The 23,335-nt window shown below is 40.0% G+C and overlaps 1 protein-coding gene across 4 annotated transcripts in view; it reads left to right on the top strand.

Moving 5' to 3' along the window:
- The first annotated feature begins 6,475 nt into the window (after positions 1–6,475).
- Positions 6,476–23,335, top strand: part of rbl1 (retinoblastoma-like 1 (p107)) — a 53,538-nt gene continuing 36,678 nt past the window's right edge. For 2 of the 4 annotated variants that reach the window (XM_021568398.3, XM_021568397.3), the window contains exons 1-2: positions 6,476–6,854; positions 23,122–23,255. In XM_021568398.3, coding sequence (XP_021424073.3) covers positions 6,597–6,854; positions 23,122–23,255 — 392 coding nt within the window. In that variant the 5' untranslated portion in view covers positions 6,476–6,596. Of the gene's footprint in view, positions 6,855–9,755; positions 10,042–23,121; positions 23,256–23,335 lie in introns of those variants that run through there. The other 2 variants (XM_090205093.1, XM_021568399.3) reach the window with 2 other exon arrangements.

The raw sequence follows: 23,335 nt of genomic DNA, 5'->3' as shown, positions 1-23,335 counted from the left end.
ACCGGAGGGCAGAGAGGTGGATGAGTGCCTAATCCAACTACGGCAGGATGGCCAGACCGCTGCGGAGTACGCCCCCTTCCGGACAGTGGCAGAATCCAGCGGATGGAATGAGCCGGCGTTCCACACCCTATTCAGGAGGGTGGACTGCGCGAAGAGTTCCAGATGGAGTTGGAATGCTGAGACAACACCCTCTCCTTGGACACACTGCCTTATGGATTAGCCAATGCTCAAAGTGGAGAAGTGCTTCCGAAGGACATCGTCTCCGACCGTGGCCCCCAATTCATGTCACGGGTATGGAAAGCGTTCATGGAGAAGCTGGGGGTCACGGTCAGCCTCACATCCAGCTATCGGCCTCAGTCTAACGGGCAGGTGTAAAGAATGAACCAGGAGCTGGGGAGGTTCCTGAGGAGTCACTGCCAGGGCCGGCAAGGGGAGTAGGCCTGATTCCTTCCCTGAGTATGCCCAGAATACATTGTGTCACTCCTCCACCGGGCTGACTCTCTTCCAGTGTGTTCTGGGTTATCAGCCAGCCCTTGCTCCGTGGACCCCGAGCCAGACCGAAGCTCCTGCGGTGGACGAGGGGTCAGGTGCGCAGAAGACATTTGGAACAATGCCGCCGTGAGGCTCCAGTAGGCCGTCTGCTGTCAGAAGGAGCAGCCAGATCGCCACCGCAGTGAGGCTCCATCCTGGTGTGTTCCATCCTGGTGATCACGTCTGGCTCTCCACCAGGAACCTCCCACTCCGCCTGTCCTGTGAGAAGCTGAGCCCCTGGTTTTTGGGGTCGTTAAAACATTTATTTTAGGTGAAATATATTTTGTTGAAGGGAGGGCCATTCATTTTATTTATTTTTTGCATCTTTTCGGTTTTGTACACCAGCTTCAAAAAGCTGAAAATACAATATTTTTGGTTATTGAAAATATATTTCACAGCGGTTTAGATGCTGCAATGATTCTCTACACTATACATTTGTCACAATCAGAAATTAGGAAAACAATTCGAATTTTTGCGTCCAGGAAATGGCTGCGCGATTTCTGCATATTCCTATTGCACCTTTAAACAGTTCCTCAGCTACATTAGATCTCTCTTACCTAGCTCCACCTTTAACTGAACCAGAGAGGAATATAAAGTTTGTCCACTCCAAACCATTGCTGATAATTCACCGTGTGCTTGATTAACTGCTAATTCTTCCTTTCTTTTGTCGTCTTCTGTTGACTTTATATGGCGGTTGGCAACCAACTTTAATGGGCATTACCACCACTACCTGGACTGGAGTGTGAGACAGTGACATTCTAAATCCTACCCCATATTCTCGTCTCCTTAAGAAAACAAAATACATAATTGAAATACGACATCCCCTGACGATTTCCCCAGTAGTTATTTAACCCTGGCTCTTCAACCCCATTACTCCGCAAATCTAATAACAATTGCTCCCTTTCCCTCACATATTTCTGGCACTGAAATGGAACGTGTTCCACTATCTCCAGCTCCTGACTATGATCACACCTACCAATTTCAATGTACTATTGAGTCTTGTGTGTCCCAGGCTCAGCCTTGTGGCTACACTTTCCTCCCTTCCATCTCAGCCTGAGGACCTCCCTGCCCCCACTTTTTCCTGGATCTTATACAGGCGTCTTCCCTTTCTCTACCTGTTCCACAACTCTTGTCATTTGTTTTTCAACCACTGTTCTTATTAACCCCTTGGCTTCTGGCTTTACTGATTTGACAATTCCATCTCAGCATTAGGCTGTTTGAGAGCCTGCTTGGTGATAACATCCACCCTACTCATTCCCCTCTACTTCCACATGAATTTTGATTTATTTGTTAAAAATGGTTAAGCCATACAAATTTGTATCATTCAGAATATCTAGAGATAGAAGTTCCACAACCAAAATGAATACAAATTGCAAAATTGGGCATCCCTGTCGTACACTTCTATTGATACTAAATCTTTTGGAAGTATTAAGGTTTAGTAGCACAGAACTATTTATATATTTGTAAAACATGCAAATTACTTTAATAAAATGTTCACCAAATCCAAAAAGTTTGAGACCTAAAGAGAAATTCATGTTCAATTGTGTCAAAGGCTTTACAGAAGTCCAGAAATAGGATGACCGCATCTGAGTCAATTGCATCTGAATAATCTATAAGGTCCAAGACTAAACGAATGTTTGAGCTTATGTGACGTCTCTTCATAAATCCTGTTTGAGTCTCATTTATAATGGTATCTATTCCTTTCTTTAATCTTTTGGCATAAACCAGAGCAATCAATTTATAATCAACATTTAATAAAGTAATTGGTCTCCAATTGTCAATGAGAGAAGGGTCTTTATCAGGCTTTCGAATCAATGAAATAAGGCCCTGTTTCATAGTGGAGACCATTTCCCCATTTTTAATGCAATCTTGAAACATATTGAAAATCGGGTCTTCTAGCAACTCCCAAAACTGTCTATAGAATTCAACTGACACAACCATCTTCCTGAAATTGAGAGCTGTAAAGGTTTTCTTAAAAGGAATTGACAAATGATGATATTGTAATGGGATCTTTGCATAAAACACCGTAATTTTGAGTGCAGTTATAGATTTTCTTTTGTAGTTTCTCTTTTCAAGTGCAAAAAAAGTAACTAGTGTTTGTTTCCCCGTCTTCAATCCATTTGACTCTTGACCTTACAAAGGCGGCCTCTGCCAGATCCGTGTAAGTCTGTTCTAGTTCTAGTTGTAAAGACCTGAACACAGACTCCTCTTCTTCAGATAGATGATCTTTCTTTAGAAAAATGTCAAGCTTGCTCATCATCTCCTTTTCTCTATGGTTCTTTAAGTGCATCAGCTCTTTGGCGCGTTTAAGACTTGGGTCATCTACTTCCATGACCCAGGTCTTTTCTTGCAAAAATATCTTTAGCTAATGATTTTATGTTTTCAATGAGATCAGTATCTTTAAGAAGTGTGTTTTTTAATTTCCAATATCCTCGAGTACCTTTTTATTTTTTAGTAGCTTGTAAATTCAGGGAAATCAAGTGATGATCAGAAAAGGGATCCAACTGATGATCTACATCTATAACAAATTGTAACAAAAAAGGGGAAATTAGGAATAAATCTATTCTAGATTTACGTGACATAGTTTTGTTGGTCCAAGGTATAACCCTTAGCATCCGGATTGAAATAACGTCAGGCATCCTCAACACAGAGATCCTTGCATAATGTAATGATAATGTTACTATTTTGAGGGTTTTGTCTCATTCTAGGAGGAAAACGATCAGCAGATGCATCAGGTGTTTCATTAAAATATAGTATTTGTTGTTTAAATCCTGTACTTTCCTGGTAAATTGGGTGAAAAGGGTCTTATTAGGAGCATGTGAGTTATGTCCGTATACATTACAGATGATGAAAATAGCATTGTCAAGTTTAACAGTTACTATGACCCATCTGCCGTCTTGTGAAGATGTGGATTCTAGAATGTCACCTTTAAACTTGTGAATAAGTGTCAAAACACCAGCAGAATGGTTTGATCCATGACTGAAATAGGCCATATCTCCCCATTGTGCTTTCCAAAATTTCAAATCACTTTCACCCGAATGAGTTTCCTGAAGAAGGACAAAATCTGCATTACTGCGTTTACAGTATAAAAATAAAGCTCTCCTTTTTGTAGGATTTCTCAAACCCCTAGCATTCAGACTAACGATATTGAGTGAATTGAAAACAAACTCCTGCATTAAAAAAGAAAGAACACAAATTAGATAACAAGTATTAATGTGAACAATAAAACAAACAGTGAACCTTGAGAGGATGACTCGACGGAAAACTACGCTCAGATGAGGTAGCGGTGGTTAGCAGAATAACAAATCTATTTACTTCCTTTTCTTTGGCAAGTGTTCATTAGTTGTAGATCGAACGTTACATGTATAATTGGCAGTACATTAACTGTACTCATGGTAGTACTCACAGTTCCAATTTGGTTAATGTCAACAGAGTTACCCAGTAATCATTCTTCCTTCGATAAACGCGTGTGGGCCCTTGAACCCCGCCTTCTTTCCGTCTTGTCGCGCCTTCTGTATAAGTGGCCACACTTTCTCTCTGGCAGCCTGATCCTGCGGTATCAGAGCTTCTTTGATGCAGAGTTTCTTCTCGTCCAGAAACTTGTTCCCCTTGGCCATTTTCCATATGATGTCCCTGTAATGGCGCATAGTTAAGCGCAAGTCGATGTACCACATCAATCACGTCTCTCAGTCTGTATTTGATGCATGATGCCACTTTTCCCAGGATATTAATGACTACCTCTCTAATATCCTCTACCTCTTTTACACCTTGGATTTTCAGATTCCACCTGCGAGAGTACCTTTGAAGTTCAGCTACATTCTCACACAGCTCATTATTTTTGGATTGCATTTTCTTCAGCTCATTCTCTAGGAACGTTATATTTTCCTTGTTCTCGCTCACAATTTTGCGTAGTTGATTGACAGTTTCTGACAAATGATCGATCTTCTTTGATGTTTCTTCTGTAGCCCGCTCTATGATGGACACTTTGGAGAGCGTGGCGTCTTGTTTAGTAGACAGGGACTGGATTGCAGAGAAAAGTTCCGACATGGAAATTGTCTTCTTTTACTTTTTTCACCGGTGGATTTTTACTTGGGGTCTGAGGTAAAGAGGTTGCAAGGATTTCATCCTGGTCAGTTGTGTTCTTTCTCTTGCTTGAGATCGCGGCTTCTTGTGTATCCATGCTGCTCTGGTCCTCGTGGTGGCTAGCTAGCATGTCAGCCGTCTTCTGTGAGACTTGGATATTTCGTCTACTTTTGTCTTTCTGTCGTGTTCTTCCCATTCAACTTGACAAAAACTAACTCTAAACTTATCCCATGTCCATAAAAAAAGTTAGAGTTAGTTTCTTTCAATATTAATAGCCAATATTTGACTGTTAACCAAAATGTTCTCTCCTATCAGCGACGCAACAATGCCAATATGGTGATTTACAGTTAAAGTTAGCTGGCGTTCTAAATCATAGTGTTTCCATTCCCCTTTCAGGTACACTCGGATGTTACGATGTAAAACGTCATTGAAGAGCTAAGGGTTTAGGGCGGAGAAGACGGCTGGATGACACCTGACTGTCTATGGGGAAATGAAGTCCCTAGAGAAGGCAAGAACAAGATTGGTGTCAGGAGTGGGGCAGCAGTATTATCACAAGGAGACGTATACTTGGAAAACAGAGGATGAATGGAGGGAAGAAGAGGGGGAGCTTGAGTCGGATAAAAATGGTGGAAAAAAGTATGTTAAAGAAGAATGGTAGAAAGTGTAAGCAGAGGGAGCTGAAGGCAGGAGGAGAAATGGAAGTGAATGAGGGTGAAGTATTGTGGTGGTTGGTGGTGTGAATTTATCGGAGACTGAGGTATGCACCGAGGTACAGGAAAAAGAAGAGTCTGTGACCGAAGTTTATGGAAGAAGTTGACTCTTGTCTTTTGGCGGATCCATTTGTGGTTTCACGGTGGGTGAAAAAACAGTTGGGTCGTGTGGAATCGGTGAGGGTAACCAGAAGTGGTCTAGTGATAATTGTTTGTGTTTCTGTTGGGCAGAGGGAGAATGCGCTCGGAGTAAAACGAATGGGGGTAAGAAAGGGGCACCAATGAAAGGGGCACCAAGAAAGGGGCACCAATGAAAGGAGTGATAACTGGGGTAACAGCAATATAAAAGTTGACCAGACCAGAGTGGCACTTTCTGCTTTTCATCGGCAGGGTTTCTTGTCATGGTCCTTAATTTTGAGCATCATTTTTCTCCACACAGATATTATGTATGGAATAATCAGGATACACTGTATATTGTATACAAATACTTCTTTGTTTTTAGAATATTGGTTCCGAAATAATATCCTATTGGTGAGCCAACTGGTAAATGCAGAGGGTCTTTTACTCAGTTATAAGGAAATCTTATCACTTTACAAGGTCCCTGTAACGTCTAAAGATTTTGCAACTGTTTTAGATGCCATTCCCTCAGGTGTTGCTGTATTATTCAGGAATGTGTCAAGACCTGACCCTCAGAGCCTACCTTCCGTTGACCCTGTTGACTCGTCAGTAGGAAATATTTGTTTATCTTTTCATCCATTCAACAACAGAGTGATACGAACCTTGTTTCAGCAGGATGTTGTATCTCTCTATACCTTATGTCATGCCTTATTGGAATGGATTTATTGCTAATATCTGTTGGAAAAATTGTCTTACCTTACAAAAATAAATTGACCTGTATTTTAAGACAATTAAATACTCTACTAACAAAAAAAAAAGCTGTTAGAATAATAATGTATGTATGTCCCTTAATAAGGTCCTTGTGTAATGTGATATTATACCCCCTAGCCCAATTATCCTTTGTACATTATTTATATATACAAGTGTGTTCCCACATGTACTTCCTGTATTGATTTGTTGTTGATAAAAAAATATTTAAAAAATAAAAGCGCTGAGGTGATAGGGTGTGTCTTTCATGTGTTTGGACTGCACACTTTGATTTTGAAACGCAATCCCTGTTTACGTTCCTTTGTTTGCCCTCTGGGGCCTTTACTCATTGGTCAGAAAGGATCCGTTTTCGCGCCAATTTGCACCACAGTGCATTGTGGGAATTCAATGACCGGTGGCGTGTTTGTGGTGTCTCTGGACTGCTTTGTTGACATAGATAGCTATATTTTTGTTTTATTTCTCTGCCACTGTAACTTAGATTTACAAATGCGGGGAGACGAGTCAGATTCCGACTCCGGGCGGACGGACGAGAGCTCCGTCCGAAAGAGCTTGGAAATGCTTTGTCAGGAGCTGAATATGGACGAACAGACGGCATCTGAAGCCATGCAAAACTTCAAGTCGATTTGGAATACATACACACTGGAGGTAAACTAGCCAGCTAACTAACAGTAGCTAGCTATATTATTAAACTAGGTAGTTAATAGTTTTAGGTAGACGTAGTCTCTTAGCGGTACTTTGTTTAGGACGTTGGGAGCAGATATTGTGTGATCAACAATGCGGCCGGACATGGACGGTCTTAACTCTCCTGTCGCGTGTGTTCAGCGTAACGTAAATGTTCATATTTATATTTGGTAACGTTAGTTGTGTTAGCAATGTTACTAACGTTGTTCGTTTTGAAAGTTAGTCGTTTAGCGCATATAGAAATTAGCTAGCTAACTAACGTTAGCTGAACATAGTAAATAACACTATTTTCCATCAACCAGCCCACTTGCCAAGACAGGGAACTGGTAATTTGCGACATCGGTCACAATGCTAGACTTTAGGTTGTCTATCTAGTTAACTAACTCAACTAATGTGGGAACACACCAGTCGCGGTCAGTTTCGTTAAAGATTATGGAGGAGGATTTTTTTTATGAACTCATTGTAACTTAAACCATCGACATTTCCAGTTCGGTGGTCAATATATAATTAAAATATACAATGTTATTATCTATGAAATAAAAAAAGGGGGACAATTCCGGTTTCATGTATTTAGTCTAACGAGCACACAGGGATAGAGAGAACAACTATATTACAGAAACACTACAGACAAGACAGAACAAGTTAGTCTGTAATATATTCTGTAATATAGTTGTTTTCTCTATCACAGTGTGCCTGTTAGAATCTGAACAGCCATGCAGTGGTCCTGGTAGTCTGGGTAGAATAGGAGCATGTGAGAACATGAGCCAAATTTAAAAATCAGGCAATAGTATATGTGAAATACTTAATAAAGAAATAAGATGATGATGTGATTGGTAACTACATAATATAACTTATACCAACCTAATCGATATATTTCTCAGAAGAATGTATCTTCTTAACGATTGCTCTGTCTTTGGCCAGCTTCTCCATGAACTCCTCGCAGGGGAGGTTGAAGTTTGTCTTCACAATAAGCATAGGAACCGTGAACCTATTTCTTGCTGCTGTCCATGTATCATTCATTCTGTTTCTTGGAAAGAGCCATTGTACCTCTGTCTGCTCTTCTTACTCTCTTAACCTTTTCTTCTGCTCCAATCTTTCTCCTCTTTTCTTCACTCGTCTTCCTGCTCTCTTCCTTTTCTTTACCTTTCCACCTCACTCTTCTACACTCTCTTCGCTTCACTCTTTTTACTCCTTAATTTCCCCTTCTCTTTCCTCTCTAATTTTTAATAATAAATAGTACACTATTTGATAAAATACTTTGGTTAACAGATTCCCATTGCTTGCCTCATTTTTGTATTTTATTTCAAAAACATTGTTTGGAATAATAAATTGGCAGGCTCTGTAATCATATCTTAACCTTTCCTCCTCTATCTCTTTCACTCTTCTTCCTATCCAGTCTTCCTCCTCTCTTTCCTCTCCACTCTAACAGAAAACATTATGCCAATGTTATCCATGAAGTTTTCAAAATATATTTTCACACTACTTATTATAATGCCAAACCATTAAAATTGTAATCTACAAATAAATATTCTCATAATTAATTGTGCATTAATTTAATATAATCATATTTTCAAAATAGCCCGTCCACTGCATGTTTACATGTGAACGTTTTTTAACCTAGCTAAGTTACCGTGACAGTAGCTAGCTAACTTAGTCTACATAGCTAAAGTTAGCTAGCATAATTTATTTAAAACCTTATAGAGCAGATCATCTATCTATATAATAAATTGTGACATTATAACATCGGCTAGTATCTCAAAAGATTGTAACTAACCTGACTTGAAGATATGTTTGTGGTGATGTTGTGGATTCACTTCTGTCTGAGTTTTCCACAGCAGTTTTCTCTAAAACTAGCGCAAGTAGTTAGTAGAAGAAGAGTGAATGAAGCTGCTATAGCGAGCAGCCCCCTCTGCTGGAGAAAACAAGCACAATGCGATTGAGACGTCAACCGGTAGGCTCTGCTGCCCGGGCTTTAATGCCACGTAAAATATTATTTCACTTTGCAGTCTGTTTTTAATGCACTGTTAAAAACGGGGACATTTCCGGGGACAGCTTCAACAGGGGACAGACCACTAAAAACGGGGACTGTCACCGGAAAACAGGGACGTCTGGTCACCCTAATGTAACTGTCTCCTTCAAGTCCATTATTGGGCAAACGTTACTCCTTCTAGTCCATGGACCCTACATGTTCTGTTTTAAAGACAAATTGGTTGTTGAAGCCAAAACATCCAAATACTCCATGTAATTGTGAATCGATTCTCAATTGCAGTACGGTTCTATAAACAAATCCTTCTACTTTCATATCACTTCAAAGATAATTTCACAACTTCGAACAACAATTTATATATACAACAGATGACTGATAGGGGGCTCTGTGTACTGAACCGCCATCTTGGCACGTCACCTCAGCTTCCAAAACGGAAGCTATAGAAATGCATTTATTAATGTCTCCGTTCGTTTCCCCCCCATGTGTTCTATTAGACAATATTAATGCAGATTTTTCTATTGTTGTGAGTTTAACATAAAAATACAAAATAACATGTTTAATACATTTTTTTATGGCTAATTTTACTGTCCCCACTACAACAAAAACATACTTCTATACATGTAATTTTGTCCTTGAAACCTTTAGGCCTAATTTGAAATGCTGTAGAATTCCAATGGTGTGTCGCAACGTGTAAATGTATAATTATTTAATTAATTGATTCGGCCAAGTGCGACTGCGGTCTCTGTTCAGTGCGCTCTCTGCTTAGCAGCAGTGTCAGCTCAGTTTGGCAGCTGCACGAGTGGGAGAGTTTTCTTGGAAGATCACTCCGACACACGCTGCAGTGCTGTCGTTCAACAGCTGTAAGCCACTGATTTGTCATTCCCACTCGCCAAATGGACTCCTGCTTGCAACAAGTTCAGACTGAGCTCCGTTGTCATGAAAAGTCAATACACCGATGAGTTTCTCTTTCATACACGCTTTGAGAATCAACAAGGAGCTTCTTCAATGTGTTTTGTGCGGGGAAGTGATTATTAAGGAGTCAATCAAAACAAACAAATTCATTTAACGACACGTCCCGACCAAACATCCACAGCATTGCAGTATACATAGGGAATTCTTTCAGAACAGGTCAGAGTGAGGAAACATTGCTTCGACAGTGGAAAAGTAAGTCCGCCAGCAAGGTATTGTTATTTTATAAAAGACGATAAGCAGAAATAAGGGAGTACTGTCTCATAGTAGTATGAGTTTCTCTTTCAAACAATCCCCTGGCATTGTACACAGCTAATAGCTAATGTTAGCTCAAGCAAGTTAGCTAGCTACTGATAGGTTTGCACTAAGTAACAGTACAGACGAAGATGAAAAATTCAGGCCTACTGTACACATTACTGTAGAAGTTCTTATTGAAAACAAGTCTAGGTTGGAATCATTGCTGTTAAAGTACAAGCCATTTTTGTGGCCATTACGAGCGGCGCTTCTGGATGAGCGTTTTCTTGTTTGCTTATGTCCTTAGTTGGTTGAGTGTGGTCTTAATGCCAGCATCGGTCTATAATATAAATGAATAATATAAACTCAGCAAAAAAAAGAGATCCCTTTTTCAGGACCTTGTCTTTCAAAGATAATTTGTAAAAATCCACTTCACAGATCTTTATTGTAAGTGGTTTAAACGCTGTTTCTCATGCCTGTTCAATGAAACATAAATAATTCATGATCATGTACCTGTGGAACGGTCATTAACAGCTTACAGGCGGTAGACCAGACAGGACTGGGAAAAGTGCTCTTCTCTGATGAGTCACGGTTTTGTCTCACCAGGGGTGATGGTCGGATTTGCGTTTATCGTCGAAGGAATGAGCATTATATCGAGGCCTGTGCTCTGGAGCGGGATCGATTTGGCAGTGGAGGGTCCGCCATGGTCTGGGGCGGTGTGTCACAGCATCATTGGACTGAGCTTGTTATCATTGCAGACAATCTCGATGCTGTGTGTTACAGGGAAACATCCTCCTTCCTTCATGTGGTACCCTTCCTGCAGGCTCATCCTGACATGACCCTCCAGCATGACAATGCCACCAGCCGTGCTACTTGTTCAGGGCATGATTTCCTGCAAGGCTGGAATGTCAGTGTTCTGCTATCTCCAGCGAAGTGCCTGGATCTCAATCCCATAGAGCACGCTTGGGTCCTGTTGGATCGGAGGGTGAGGGCTAGGGCCGCCCCCCCTCCAGAAATGTCTGGTAACTTGCAGGTGCCTTGATGGAAGAGTGGGGTAACATCTCACAGCAAGAACTGGCAAATCTGGTGCTGTCTATGAGGAGGAGATGCACTGCAGTACTTAATGCAGCTGGTGGCCACACCAGATACGGACTTACTTTTGATTATTTTGACCCCCCCTTTATTCAGGGACACATTATTCAATTTCTGTTAGTCACATTTCTGTCGAACTTGTTCAGTTTATGTCTGTTGTTGAATCTTATGTTCATACAAATATGTACACATGTTAAGTTTGTTTAAAATAAGCGCAGTTGACAGCGAGAGGACATTTATTTTTTGCTGAGTTTAGATGAGAACAATCTTGGTAGATAGTGTAGTCTACATCTTATCATAAGGTACTCTACCTAATTCGACTTCTTAAATGTTAGACATCGCCCACCAACTGTTATTGATAAATAGCAACACACCCCTACCCCTCATCTTACCAGGCGTAGCTTCTTCTCTGTTCTGCCGGTGCATGGAAAATCCCGCCAGCTCTATTATTCGTGTCATCGTTCAGCCACGACTCTGTGAAGCGTAAGATATTAGTGTTTAATATCCCGTTGGTAGGGTAATCGTTGGTGATCAATTTTATTTTCCAATTATTGCATGTTAGCCAGTAGAATGGATGGCAGTGGGAGTTGACTCGCTACTGATTCTCAGAAGGCAGCCTGACCCGCGGCCCTTTTCTTAACGCATATGACGGGGATTAGGGCCTGTTTCCGGCAAAGCAGTATATCCTTCTCGTCAGACTCGCTAAACGAAAAAGCTTCTTCCAGTTCGTGGTGAGTAATCACTCTTATTTTTGGTCATAAGAGACGGTAGAAGAAACATTACGTACATATTAAGTTACGAACAAAATAGACAGTTGGTTAGGAGCATGTAAAATGTCATCCATCCTCTTCGGTGCCACCTTTCCAGAATGGGGGATGTGACTAAGATGCACAAGGCACGTCTCTCCAGAATGCACTCTCGCCATTTTGTGTGCATTTATTGTGAATGGTTTTCCCTTTGATTGTTAGTTCCTTTCAATTCCCCATTACATACAGTGCATTCGGAAAGTATTCAGACCAGAAGTATTCTTGACTTTTTCCACATTTTGTTACATTACAGCCTTGTTCTAAAACATATATATATATATATATATATATATATATATATATATTTTTTTAATCTCAATCTACACACAATACCCCATAATGACAAAGCAAAAACAGGTTTTTAGAAATGTTTGCAAATCTGTGAAAAATAATAAACAAATACCTATTCACACCCTTTGCTAATGAGACTTGCATTTGAGCTCAGGTGCATCCTGTTTCCATCGATCATCCTTGATGTTTCTACAACTTGATTGGAGTCCACCTGTGGTAAATTCAATTAATTGGACATGATTTGGAAAGGCTGTCTATATGAAGTTCCCACAGTTGATAGTACACGTCAGAGCAAAAACCAAGCCATGAGGTCATAGGAATTGTCCGTGGAGCTCAGAGACAGCATTGTGTCCAGGCACAGATCTGGGAAAGGGTACCAAAAAATGTCTGCAGTTTTGAAGATCCCCAAGAACACAGTGGCCTCCATCATTCTTAAATGGAAGAATTGTGGAACCAACAAGACTCTTCTTAGAGCTGGCCAAACTGAGCAATCGGGGGAGAAGAACACGATGGTCGTTTTGACAGGGCTCCATGAAAATACTTAGGAAATGTGAAATGTACACTATCTCTCAGAAGTTTGGGGTCACGTAGAAATGTCCTGGTTTTTGAAAGAAAAGAATAAAAAACTGTCCTTTTTTAAAATAACATCAAATTGATCAGATACAGTGTAGACATTGTTAATGTTGTAAATGACTATTGTTGCTGGAAATGGCTGATTTTCAATTCTGTTGAATTGGGGATCGTTTAACCCAAATATGCCACAAGACCTAGAATTGCCATGTGTATCCCAAATAAAAGGTTAACTGTTATAAGCTAACTTTTTAAAAATGAATTTAAGCTAAATTCCCGGGCTTAACCTCCTATGGAAAATTTCCCGGAAAGTTTCCGACCTTTTGCAACCCAAGGCCTACAGCTCGATGGTGGTTATATAATTCTGCTATACTAAGCCTACTACTGACATTTACATTACTTATTATTATAATGAATGATCATAATAGTGATAATAATGATAACAACAAGGAGATCAAGGGGAGGGCTGCTATAATTTTCCTGACAATTTGGAACAGTGTAAGCACTACTACATTATTATACCTGCTGGGCTGGTCTAAATTTAAAAAAGTATGAAGCCTTTATTACAGCATAGCAAAGATTTAAAATTTCACGTTTGTTTATTTATTTTTTTTATCTTGTGGCTTGGTGCTCACTGAATCAGGAGGCTATCAACCAAACACTCAAACAGGCAACAGAAGCAGGATCTGTTTTTATTTCTGTAGATAAACCGACCAGTCAAAAGTTTAGAAACACCTACTCATTCTGGGGGTTTTCTTTTTTTATATTTTCTACATTGTTAAATAATAGTGAAGACCTCAGCTATGAAATAACACATGGAATTATGTAGTAACCGAAAAAGTGTTAACCTCTCTAGGGTATGTGGGGCGCTAGCGTCCCTCTGGCCAACATCCAGTGAGATTGCAGAGCGCCAAATTCAAATACAGAAATGCTCATTATAAAAATTCAGAAAACAAAACATATTTTACATAGGTTTAAAGATTAACTTCTTGTTAATCCAACCACGGTGTCAGATTTATAAAATGCTTTTTGGCGAAAGCATACCCTTTTTATTTATTTTTATTTTACCTTTTTTTAAACTAGGCAAATCGGTTAAGAATTATTATTATTTTTTTCAATGACGGCCTAGGAACAGTGGGTTAACTGCCTGTTCAGGGGCAGATCGACAGATTTGTACCTTGTCAGCTCGGGGGTTTGAACTTGCAACCTTCCGGTTACTAGTCCAACGCTCTAACCAGTAGGCAACCTAGCCAAGAACATAGCCCAGTTGACAAATGATTACAAACAGTAACCAGCCAAGCAGAAGCGTTACAAAACTCAGAAATAGAGAGAAAATTAATCCCTTACCTTTGATGATCTTCATATGGTGGCACTCAGACATTCATTTACTCAAATGTTCCTTTTGTTCGATAAAGTCTCTTTATATCCAAAAACCTTGGCAGTGTAGACTACCAATGATTTGAAGAGAATAAACGGTTGGTCCTTCTTGAATTCACCTTCTTAGATACAGTGCTTCTTAGATACAGAATAGCCACTCCACCATAAACTTAAATGTTCATAGATTTTCTTTTGTCTTCAACGTCGTGTTGCATTTCGGGGTCACGACAAGTCGTATACCTCAGGCTGCAGTGCGTGGTCAACTTAGTCTGCATGTAAATTCTTAACTCGCATGTTTTATGCCCTCGGGCGTTTCCGTCTTTGACATGGTCTCTGGGTTCCCTGGGGCGTATCTCGTTTCAAGGTATTAGGATTTAGTAGGATCTCATTTAGACGACTAAAATCAGTCTTATCGTCACCAAAACATTCTTTCATCTGGATATTCTCTACACAACAAAGTATGTAAACAGCACATATACATTAACTCAAGTTACAATGTTTGTCATAACATCTTTATTTAACTATTAATAACATAACAAAATCAACATTAATTTTCATATTCCATCTACCATTGTTACCACAATTTTGTCTGATGAAATATAATGTCCCAAAGTCCATTTATTTGACCTGTATTTCCGGGCTGTAAACTCTTCCTAAGGCACACACATTCCAGTCCCTCACATTAGAGACTAGGAAGGAGTTGGGCTGCTGCCTTATACTTTACGATGGGTGTGAGGTCATAACCCCCCCCCCCCCCCCCCCCCCCGGTCAATCCCTCTATACCTCTCCCCCTCTGCGGGAGGGAAAGATCTCTGTAGAGCTGTGATCCATTGTAACCTGATCCTCACAGGCCAGTCATGACACAGTTGATGAGCTTATTTCGCAAGTCAGTTGTTTGAATTGAGCTAGGAGTGTGTTCATGTTTCAAACTTGTTCTCAAATGCCATTGAAATGGTAGCAGCGGTATGAGATCCAGCACATTCTTGAGCATGCAATATGGCTTTCCTCCGTACTAAATCCTCGTCGACCCACTGTGCTGTCAGACTCAGCATGCTCATGAGGCTGACATTGCTGGTCCAAATGTCAGTCGTGAAGCTAATAGCAGTGACGCCCATGTCAAATCAAAATCTAATTTATTTCTATAGCCCTTCATACATCATCTGATATCTCAAAGTGCTGTACAGAAAGCCAGCCTAAAACCCCAAACAGCAAGCAATGCAGGTGTAGAAGCACGGTGACTAGGAAAAACTCCCTTGAAAAGCCAAAACCTAGGAAGAAACCTAGAGGAACCAGGCTTATGAGGGGTGGCCATAGCAGGTTGATGTGCGTTTTCAACAATACTGTGTAACTGCGGTACAGCAACTTCGGAAAAATAGTGCCTACTTGGTAGTGTGTACCGGGGCTCGAGGTGCTCAACCAGTCGGCGAAAGACAACATCATCCACGACAGAGAAGGCTTGAAGAATTCTATTATCTTGGCGTTAACTTCTTGCGTCGAGCAATCCCGTATCCGGGAGTGTAATCATAGCCTCAAGTTCATTACCATAACGCAACGTTAACTATTCATGAAAATCGCAAATGAAATAAATATATTGGCTCACAAGCTTAGCCTTTTGTTAACAACACTGTCATCTCAGATTTTCAAAATATGCTTTTCAACCATAGCTACACAAGCATTTGTGTAAGAGTATTGATAGCTAGCATAGCATTAAGCCTAGCATTCAGCAGGCAACATTTTCACAAAAACAAGAAAAGCATTCAAATAAAATAATTTACCTTTGAAGAACTTCGGATGTTTTCAATGAGGAGACTCTCCAGTTAGATAGGAAATGTTCAGTTTTTCCAAAAATATTATTTGTGTAGGAGAAATTGCTCTGTTTTGTTCATCACGTTTGGCTAAGAAAAAACCCAGGAAATTCAGTCGCCAAACTTTTTTCCAAATTAACTCCATAATATCGACAGAAACATGGCAAACGTTGTTTAGAATCAATCCTCAAGGTGTTTTTCACATATCTATTCGATTTTATTTATTTTATTTTACCTTTATTTAACTAGGCAAGTCAGTTAAGAACTGATTCTTATTTTCAATGACGGCCTAGGAACAGGAACGACCTTGTCAGCTCTGGGGTTTGAACTTGCAACCTTCCGGTTGCTAGTCTACCGCTCTAACCACTGCCGCTCGATGATAAGTCATTCGTAGCAGTTGGGTTTCTCCTCTGAAGCAAATGAAAAAATACACGCAGCTGGAGATTACGCAATAATTGCAACGGAGCGAGCACCTGGTAAATGTAGTCTCTTATGGTCAATCTTCCAATGAAATGCCTACAAATACGTCACAATGCTGCAGACACCTTGGGGAAACGACAGAAAGTGTAGGCTCATTCCTTGCGCATTCACAGCCATATAAGGAGACATTGGAACACAGCGCCTTCAAAATCTGGGGCATTTCCTGTTTGAAATGTAATCTTGGTTTCGCCTGTAGCATCAGTTCTGTGGCACTCACAGATAATATCTTTGCAGTTTTGGAAACGTCTGTGTTTTCTTTCCAAAGCTGTCAATTATATGCATAGTCGAGCATCTTTTCGTGACAAAATATCTTGTTTAAAACGGTAACGTTTTTTTATCCAAAAATTAAGAGCGCCCCCTATATCGAAGAAGTTAATGGATTTGGCCTTTTCTCGCTGAAATGTTCTTAGTCTTTCAAATGACTGCTCGACTTGTTGACTGCTTAATCCACACAGCAGACATAGTGGGCTAGGTTAGGAATGCTGTGTTGCACATGTAGCGCTGTATTTTTTTTGTGGTGTCATTACATTGTCTACCTACGTTATATAGGTATGCACGTCAGCTTTGATATTCATTTTGCACATCGGGAGGGTTCTACTAAGCTAAAAAAAAAAAAAAAAAAGATGGACAAGGATCATTTTTCTATTTGATTTTGGACCCGTTAGGGTATCAAATAATTATATAGCAAAAGTATTTGAAAAATTCGATTCGGCATCAATGCTATTAGGGAAAAGGAAAGGGTTGTACAACTGAATGCATTCAACTAAAATGTGTTTACCACATATAACCCAAACTGAATCAGAGAGGTGTGGGCTGACCTCTTACTTCTACCCCCTCCTTTTTCAAACATTCTGTTAAAAATCGCGCAACTTTTCAGCGTCCTGCTACTCATGCCAGGAATATAGTATATGCATATGATTAGTATGTGTGGATAGAAAACACTCTGAAGTTTCTAAAACTGGTTAAATCACGGCTGTGACTATAACAGATCGTGTGTTTCATTGAAAAACGCAAGAAAAAATGCTCTCTGAAAGCTAAAAATAATTTCCATAAGTCACTTCCATGGGTTGTTAAAAGAGGACAAAATTTAATATCGACCTGCATGCAATTCATACAAATTCCACACGATGTCGCCATTGTCGTCATTTTCAATTGAATTTTTTATTGGAAAATCCATCTATCTGGCTTCCGTTTCTTCCAGTCTCCACCAGGATGTTGTTAATGTGGACATTGGCAGCCATTGATTTGCAGATGAGGAGCTATTGAATATACATCGCCCTGTAATCATTTTGATAGATTATAAACGTTTACTAATACCTAAAGTTGGATTACAAAAGGATTTCGAAGTGTTTTGTGAAAGTTTATCGTCGACTTTTTTAATTTAAAAAAATAACGCAGCGTTTAAAAACAATGTTTTTTTCTGAATGACACAGCTTCCATAGAAAGCTATTTTGGGTATATATGGACCGATTTAAACGAAAAAAAGACCCAATAGTGATGTTTATGGGGCATATAGGAGTGCCAAGAAAGAAGCTCGTCAAAGGTAATGAATGTTTTATATTTTATTTCTGCGTTTTGTGCTGCGTCGGATAAGCAGAGTCTTTGTTTACGTCGCATTCAGGCATTTTCAGGTGGTGCATGCTATCAGATAATAGCTTCTCATGCTTTCGCCGAAAAGCATTTTAAAAATCTGACTTGTTGGCTAGGTTCACAACGAGTGTAGCTTTAATTCAATACCCTGCTTGTGAATTTTGATCAAGGTTTGAGTTTTAACGAGTACATTTAGCATTTAGCGTAGCGCATTTGCATTTCCAGGTGTCTACTTGAGACATCTGCGTCTCAAGTAGGAGCAAGAAGTTAACTTCCTACGGCTGAAATCCCATTAACGGGATCGATATGACAAAATCCAGTGACAGTGCAGGGCACCAAATTCAAACAACAGACATCTCATAATTAAAGTAAAAAGTATTATACACCATTTTAAAGAGTAACTTGTTAGGTCAGCACCTAGTCACAGAAAAACACAGCCATTTTTCCAGCCAAAGAGAGGAGTCACAAAAAGCAGAAATAGAGATACAATTAATCACTAACCTTTGATGATCTTCATCAGATGACACTCATAGGACTTCATGTTACACAATACATGTATGTTTTGTTCGATAAAGTTCATATTTATATCCAAAAATCTGTTTACATTGGTGCGTTATGTTCAGTAATGTTTTGCTTCCAAAACATCCAGTGATTTTGCTGAGAGCCACATCAATTTACAGAAATATTCATAATAAACATTGATAAAAGATAACTGTTATGCATGGAATTATACAGTGCCTTGCGAAAGTATTCGGCCCCCTTGAACTTTGCAACCTTTTGCCACATTTCATGCTTCAAACATAAAGATATAAAACTGTATTTTTTTGTGAAGAATCAACAACAAGTGGGACACAATCATGAAGTGGAACAACATTTATTGGATATTTCAAACTTTTTTAACAAATCAAAAACTGAAAAATTGGGCGTGCAAAATTATTCAGCCCCTTTACTTTCAGTGCAGCAAACTCTCTCCAGAAGTTCAGTGAGGATCTCAATGTTCCTATGTTGACCTAAATGACTAATGATGATAAATACAATCCACCTGTGTGTAATCAAGTCTCCGTATAAATGCACCTGCACTGTGATAGTCTCAGAGGTCCGTTAAAAGCGCAGAGAGCATCATGAAGAACAAGGAACACACCAGGCAGGTCCGAGATACTGTTGTGAAGAAGTTTAAAGCCGGATTTGGATACAAAAAGATTTCCCAAGCTTTAAACATCCCAAGGAGCACTGTGCAAGCGATAATATTGAAATGGAAGGAGTATCAGACCACTGCAAATCTACCAAGACCTGGCCGTCCCTCTAAACTTTCAGCTCATACAAGGAGAAGACTGATCAGAGATGCAGCCAAGAGGCCCATGATCACTCTGGATGAACTGCAGAGATCTACAGCTGAGGTGGGAGACTCTGTCCATAGGACAACAATCAGTCGTATATTGCACAAATCTGGCCTTTATGGAAGAGTGGCAAGAAGAAAGCCATTTCTTAAAGATATCCATAAAAAGTGTTGTTTAAAGTTTGCCACAAGCCACCTGGGAGACACACCAAACATGTGGAAGAAGGTGCTCTAGTCAGATGAATCCAAAATTGAACTTTTTGGCAACAATGCAAAACGTTATGTTTGGCGTAAAAGCAACACAGCTCACACCATCCCCACTGTCAAACATGGTGGTGGCAGCATCATGGTTTGGGCCTGCTTTTCTTCAGCAGGGACAGGAAAGATGGTTCAAATTGATGGGAAGATGGATGGAGCCAAATACAGGACCATTCTGGAAGAAAACCTGATGGAGTCTGCAAAAGAACTGAGACTGGGACTGAGATTTGTCTTCCAACAAGACAATGATCCAAAACATAAAGCAAAATCTACAGTGGAATGGTTCAATAATAAACATATCCAGGTGTTAGAATGGCCAAGTCAAAGTCCAGACCTGAATCCAATCGAGAATCTGTGGAAAGAACTGAAAACTGCTGTTCACAAATGCTCTCCATCCAACCTCACTGAGCTCGAGCTGTTTTGCAAGGAGGAATGGGAAAAAAATTCAATCTCTCTGTGTAAAACTGATAGAGACATACCCCAAGCGACTTACAGCTGTAATCGCAGCAAAAGGTGGCGCTACAAAGTATTAACTTAAGGGAGCTGAATAATTTTGCACGCCCAATTTTTCAGTTTTTGATTTGTTAAAAAAGTTTGAAATATCCAATAAATGTCGTTCCACTTCATGATTGTGTCCTACTTGTTGTTGATTCTTCACAAAAAAATACAGTTTTATATCTATGTTTGAAGCCTGAAATGTGGCGAAAGGTCGCAAAGTTCAAGGGGGCCGAATACTTTCGCAAGGCACTGTAGCTATACTTCTCTTTAATGCAACCCCTGTGTCAGATTTCAAAAAAGTACAGCACTCAGACAAAAAAACAAGCCATACAGATACCCGCCATGTTGTGGAGTCAATAAAGTCCGAAATAGCATTATAAATATTCACTTACCTTTGATGATCATCAGAATGCACTCCCAGGAATCCCAGTTCCACAATAAATGTTTGTTTTGTTCGATAAAGTCCCTCATATATGTCCAAATGCCTCCTTTTTGTTTGCGCGTTTAGTTCACAAATCCAAATTCATGAGGCGTGAGCACTAGGTCCAGACGAAAAGTCAAAAAGTTCTGTTACAGTTCGTAGAAACATGTCACACGATGTATAGAGCCAATCTTTAGGATGTTTTTAACATAAATCTTCAATAATGTTCCAACCTGACAATTCCTTTGTCTTTAGAAATGCAATGGAACGCAGGTCACGCGCGTGACCAGCTCATTGCCTTCTGCCAGACACCTGGTTGAAACAGCTCTCATTCGCTCCCCCTTCACAGTAGAAGCCTGAAACAAGGTTCTAAAGACTGTTGACATCTAGTGGAAGCCTTAGGAAGTGCAATCTGACCAAATGTACACTATATTGGATAGGCAAAGAGTTAAAACTACAAACCTCAGATTTCCCACTTCCTGGTTGGATTTTTTTCTCAGGTTTTTCCCTGCCATATGAATTCTGTTATACTCACAGACATCATTCAAGCAGTTAAAAACTTCAAAGTATTTTCTACCCAAATTAATATGCATATCTTAGCTTCTGGGCCTGAGTAGCAGGCAGTTTACTCTGGGCACCTTATTCACCCAAGCTACTCAATACCTCCCCCCAGCCATAAGAAGTTAACTTCTTATGGCTGGGGGGCAGTATTGAGTAGCTTGGATGAATAAGATGCCCAAAGTAAACGGCCTGCTCCTCAGTCTCAGTTGCTAATATATGCATATTATTATTAGTATTGGATAGAAAACACTAAAGTTTCCAAAACTGTCAAATATTGTCTGAGTATAACAGAACTGATATTGCAGGCGAAACCCTGAGGAAAATCAAACCAGGAAGTGGCTTCTATTTTGAAAACTCCATGTTCCATAGCCTTCCTTTGCTCCATTTAAAAGGGTATCAACCAGATTCCTTTTCCTATCGCTTCCTCAAGGTCTCAACAGTCTTTAGACATAGTTTCAGGCTTTTATTAAAAAAAATGAGCAAGAAAGATAACATTGCGTCATTGTATGGCCAGGTGCCAGCAGCGTTTTGTATGCATAACTGAATTTGGGCAGCCATTGCCTTTCCCTCTCCGACTGAAAAATACAGTTGCGGTTGATTATATTATCGATTATATATTTTAAAAACAACCTGAGGAATGATTATAAAAAAACGTTTGACATGTTTCTGTGGACATTACGGATACTATTTGGAATTTGTCTGCGTTGTCGTGACTGCGCTTTCCTGTGGATTTCTGAACATAACGCGCCAAACAAACGGAGGTATTTTGGATATAAAAGTAATCTTTATGGAACAAAAGGAACATTTATTGTGTAACTCTCGTGAGTGAAAACATCAGAAGATCATCAAAGGTAAACGATTAATTTGATTGCTTTTCTGATTTTCGTGACCAAGCTACTTGATGCTAGGTGTACATAATGTTTTGTCGAGCGATCGATAAACTTACACAAACGCTTGGATTGCTTTCGCTGTAAAGCATATTTTCAAAATCTGACACTACAGGTGGATTAACAATAGGCTAAGCTGTGTTTTGCTATATTGCACTTGTGATTTCATGAATATAAATATTTTTTGTAATATTAATTGAATGTGGAGCTATGCAATTCAGCGGTTGTTGATGACAATTATCCCGTTAACGGGATGGCAGCCATAAGTTAATTGACATCCACATCATCGGCGTCCGGGGATTCGATCCATATATACTTCACTTTTTTAAAACTGGTCCCGGGGCCCTTCAGGGGAGGCTTGTGGGCGTCCTAGAACAAAACGTGTTTGAAACTCACCTTTCCACAGAGTGGTCAGCACACTGAAATTACCCAACTGTTCGGAAGCTACAGACCAAAGTTGTCAGAAGATGCTGTACCGACTTCAGACGAGTCCCGTGGTGATTTTGGGAGTAGTAGAGCAAAACAGAGAATGCCTTCCTGTTCGTGTCATCTTTCCACATAAGGGTCATAATAGTTTCTAGGCCAAACTGTTTGCACGCCACAGCTCTTATTGTGAGAAGACCATTTCTTTCTTTTTTTTTTGTTGGTGGGGGAATGTCTCATGGTCTGACAAACACCGCTGTAGCTCTGCCACCTTTCACCGTAGAATCGTAAGGGTGATATCAGCGGATATGGTGGATTGAGACAGCCCATGCAAAAAATAAATATATCGCTAGCTTAAATAGACAGATTGATGGGGATTTTTTAAAATGTTAATTTGATTTCTGCGGGGCTGCTGAACTTGTAGAAGGGTTAAAATAGTTATAAGTAGTGGTGTAGCACTCACCCCTGCAGACCCTTCTGGCTGGGGTTGCCCCCAACCCTCCAAATTTGTGTATATTCATACTTTTTTTTTACCGTATTGAAAATCATACCGTCTGTGTTTCGAAATACCCCGATATACGGTATAGCATAAAGCACTGTGACTTACTGTCGTTTTCCATACACTTCTGACTTGTCTTTCTTTCAGGGGGAAGTAGTTCATTGGCTAGCCTGCTCTCTCTATGCAGCCTGCAGAAAGGGCTCCACACCCACTGTGGGTAAGGGGGTGATGGAAGGCAACTGTGTGTCCCTGACTCGAATACTCAGGACGTCAAAACTGAGGTCAGTGATAAGAGGCTTGGTCCCCAAACCTCCCACAATTTACAGTGCCTTCAGAAAGTATTCACACCTTTTACTTTTTC

This window comes from Oncorhynchus mykiss, chromosome 17, assembly GCF_057628025.1.
Source record: "Oncorhynchus mykiss isolate SJ-2025 chromosome 17, ASM5762802v1, whole genome shotgun sequence".
Taxonomy (NCBI): domain Eukaryota; kingdom Metazoa; phylum Chordata; class Actinopteri; order Salmoniformes; family Salmonidae; genus Oncorhynchus; species Oncorhynchus mykiss.
This window is presented reverse-complemented; position numbering and strand designations above follow the sequence as displayed.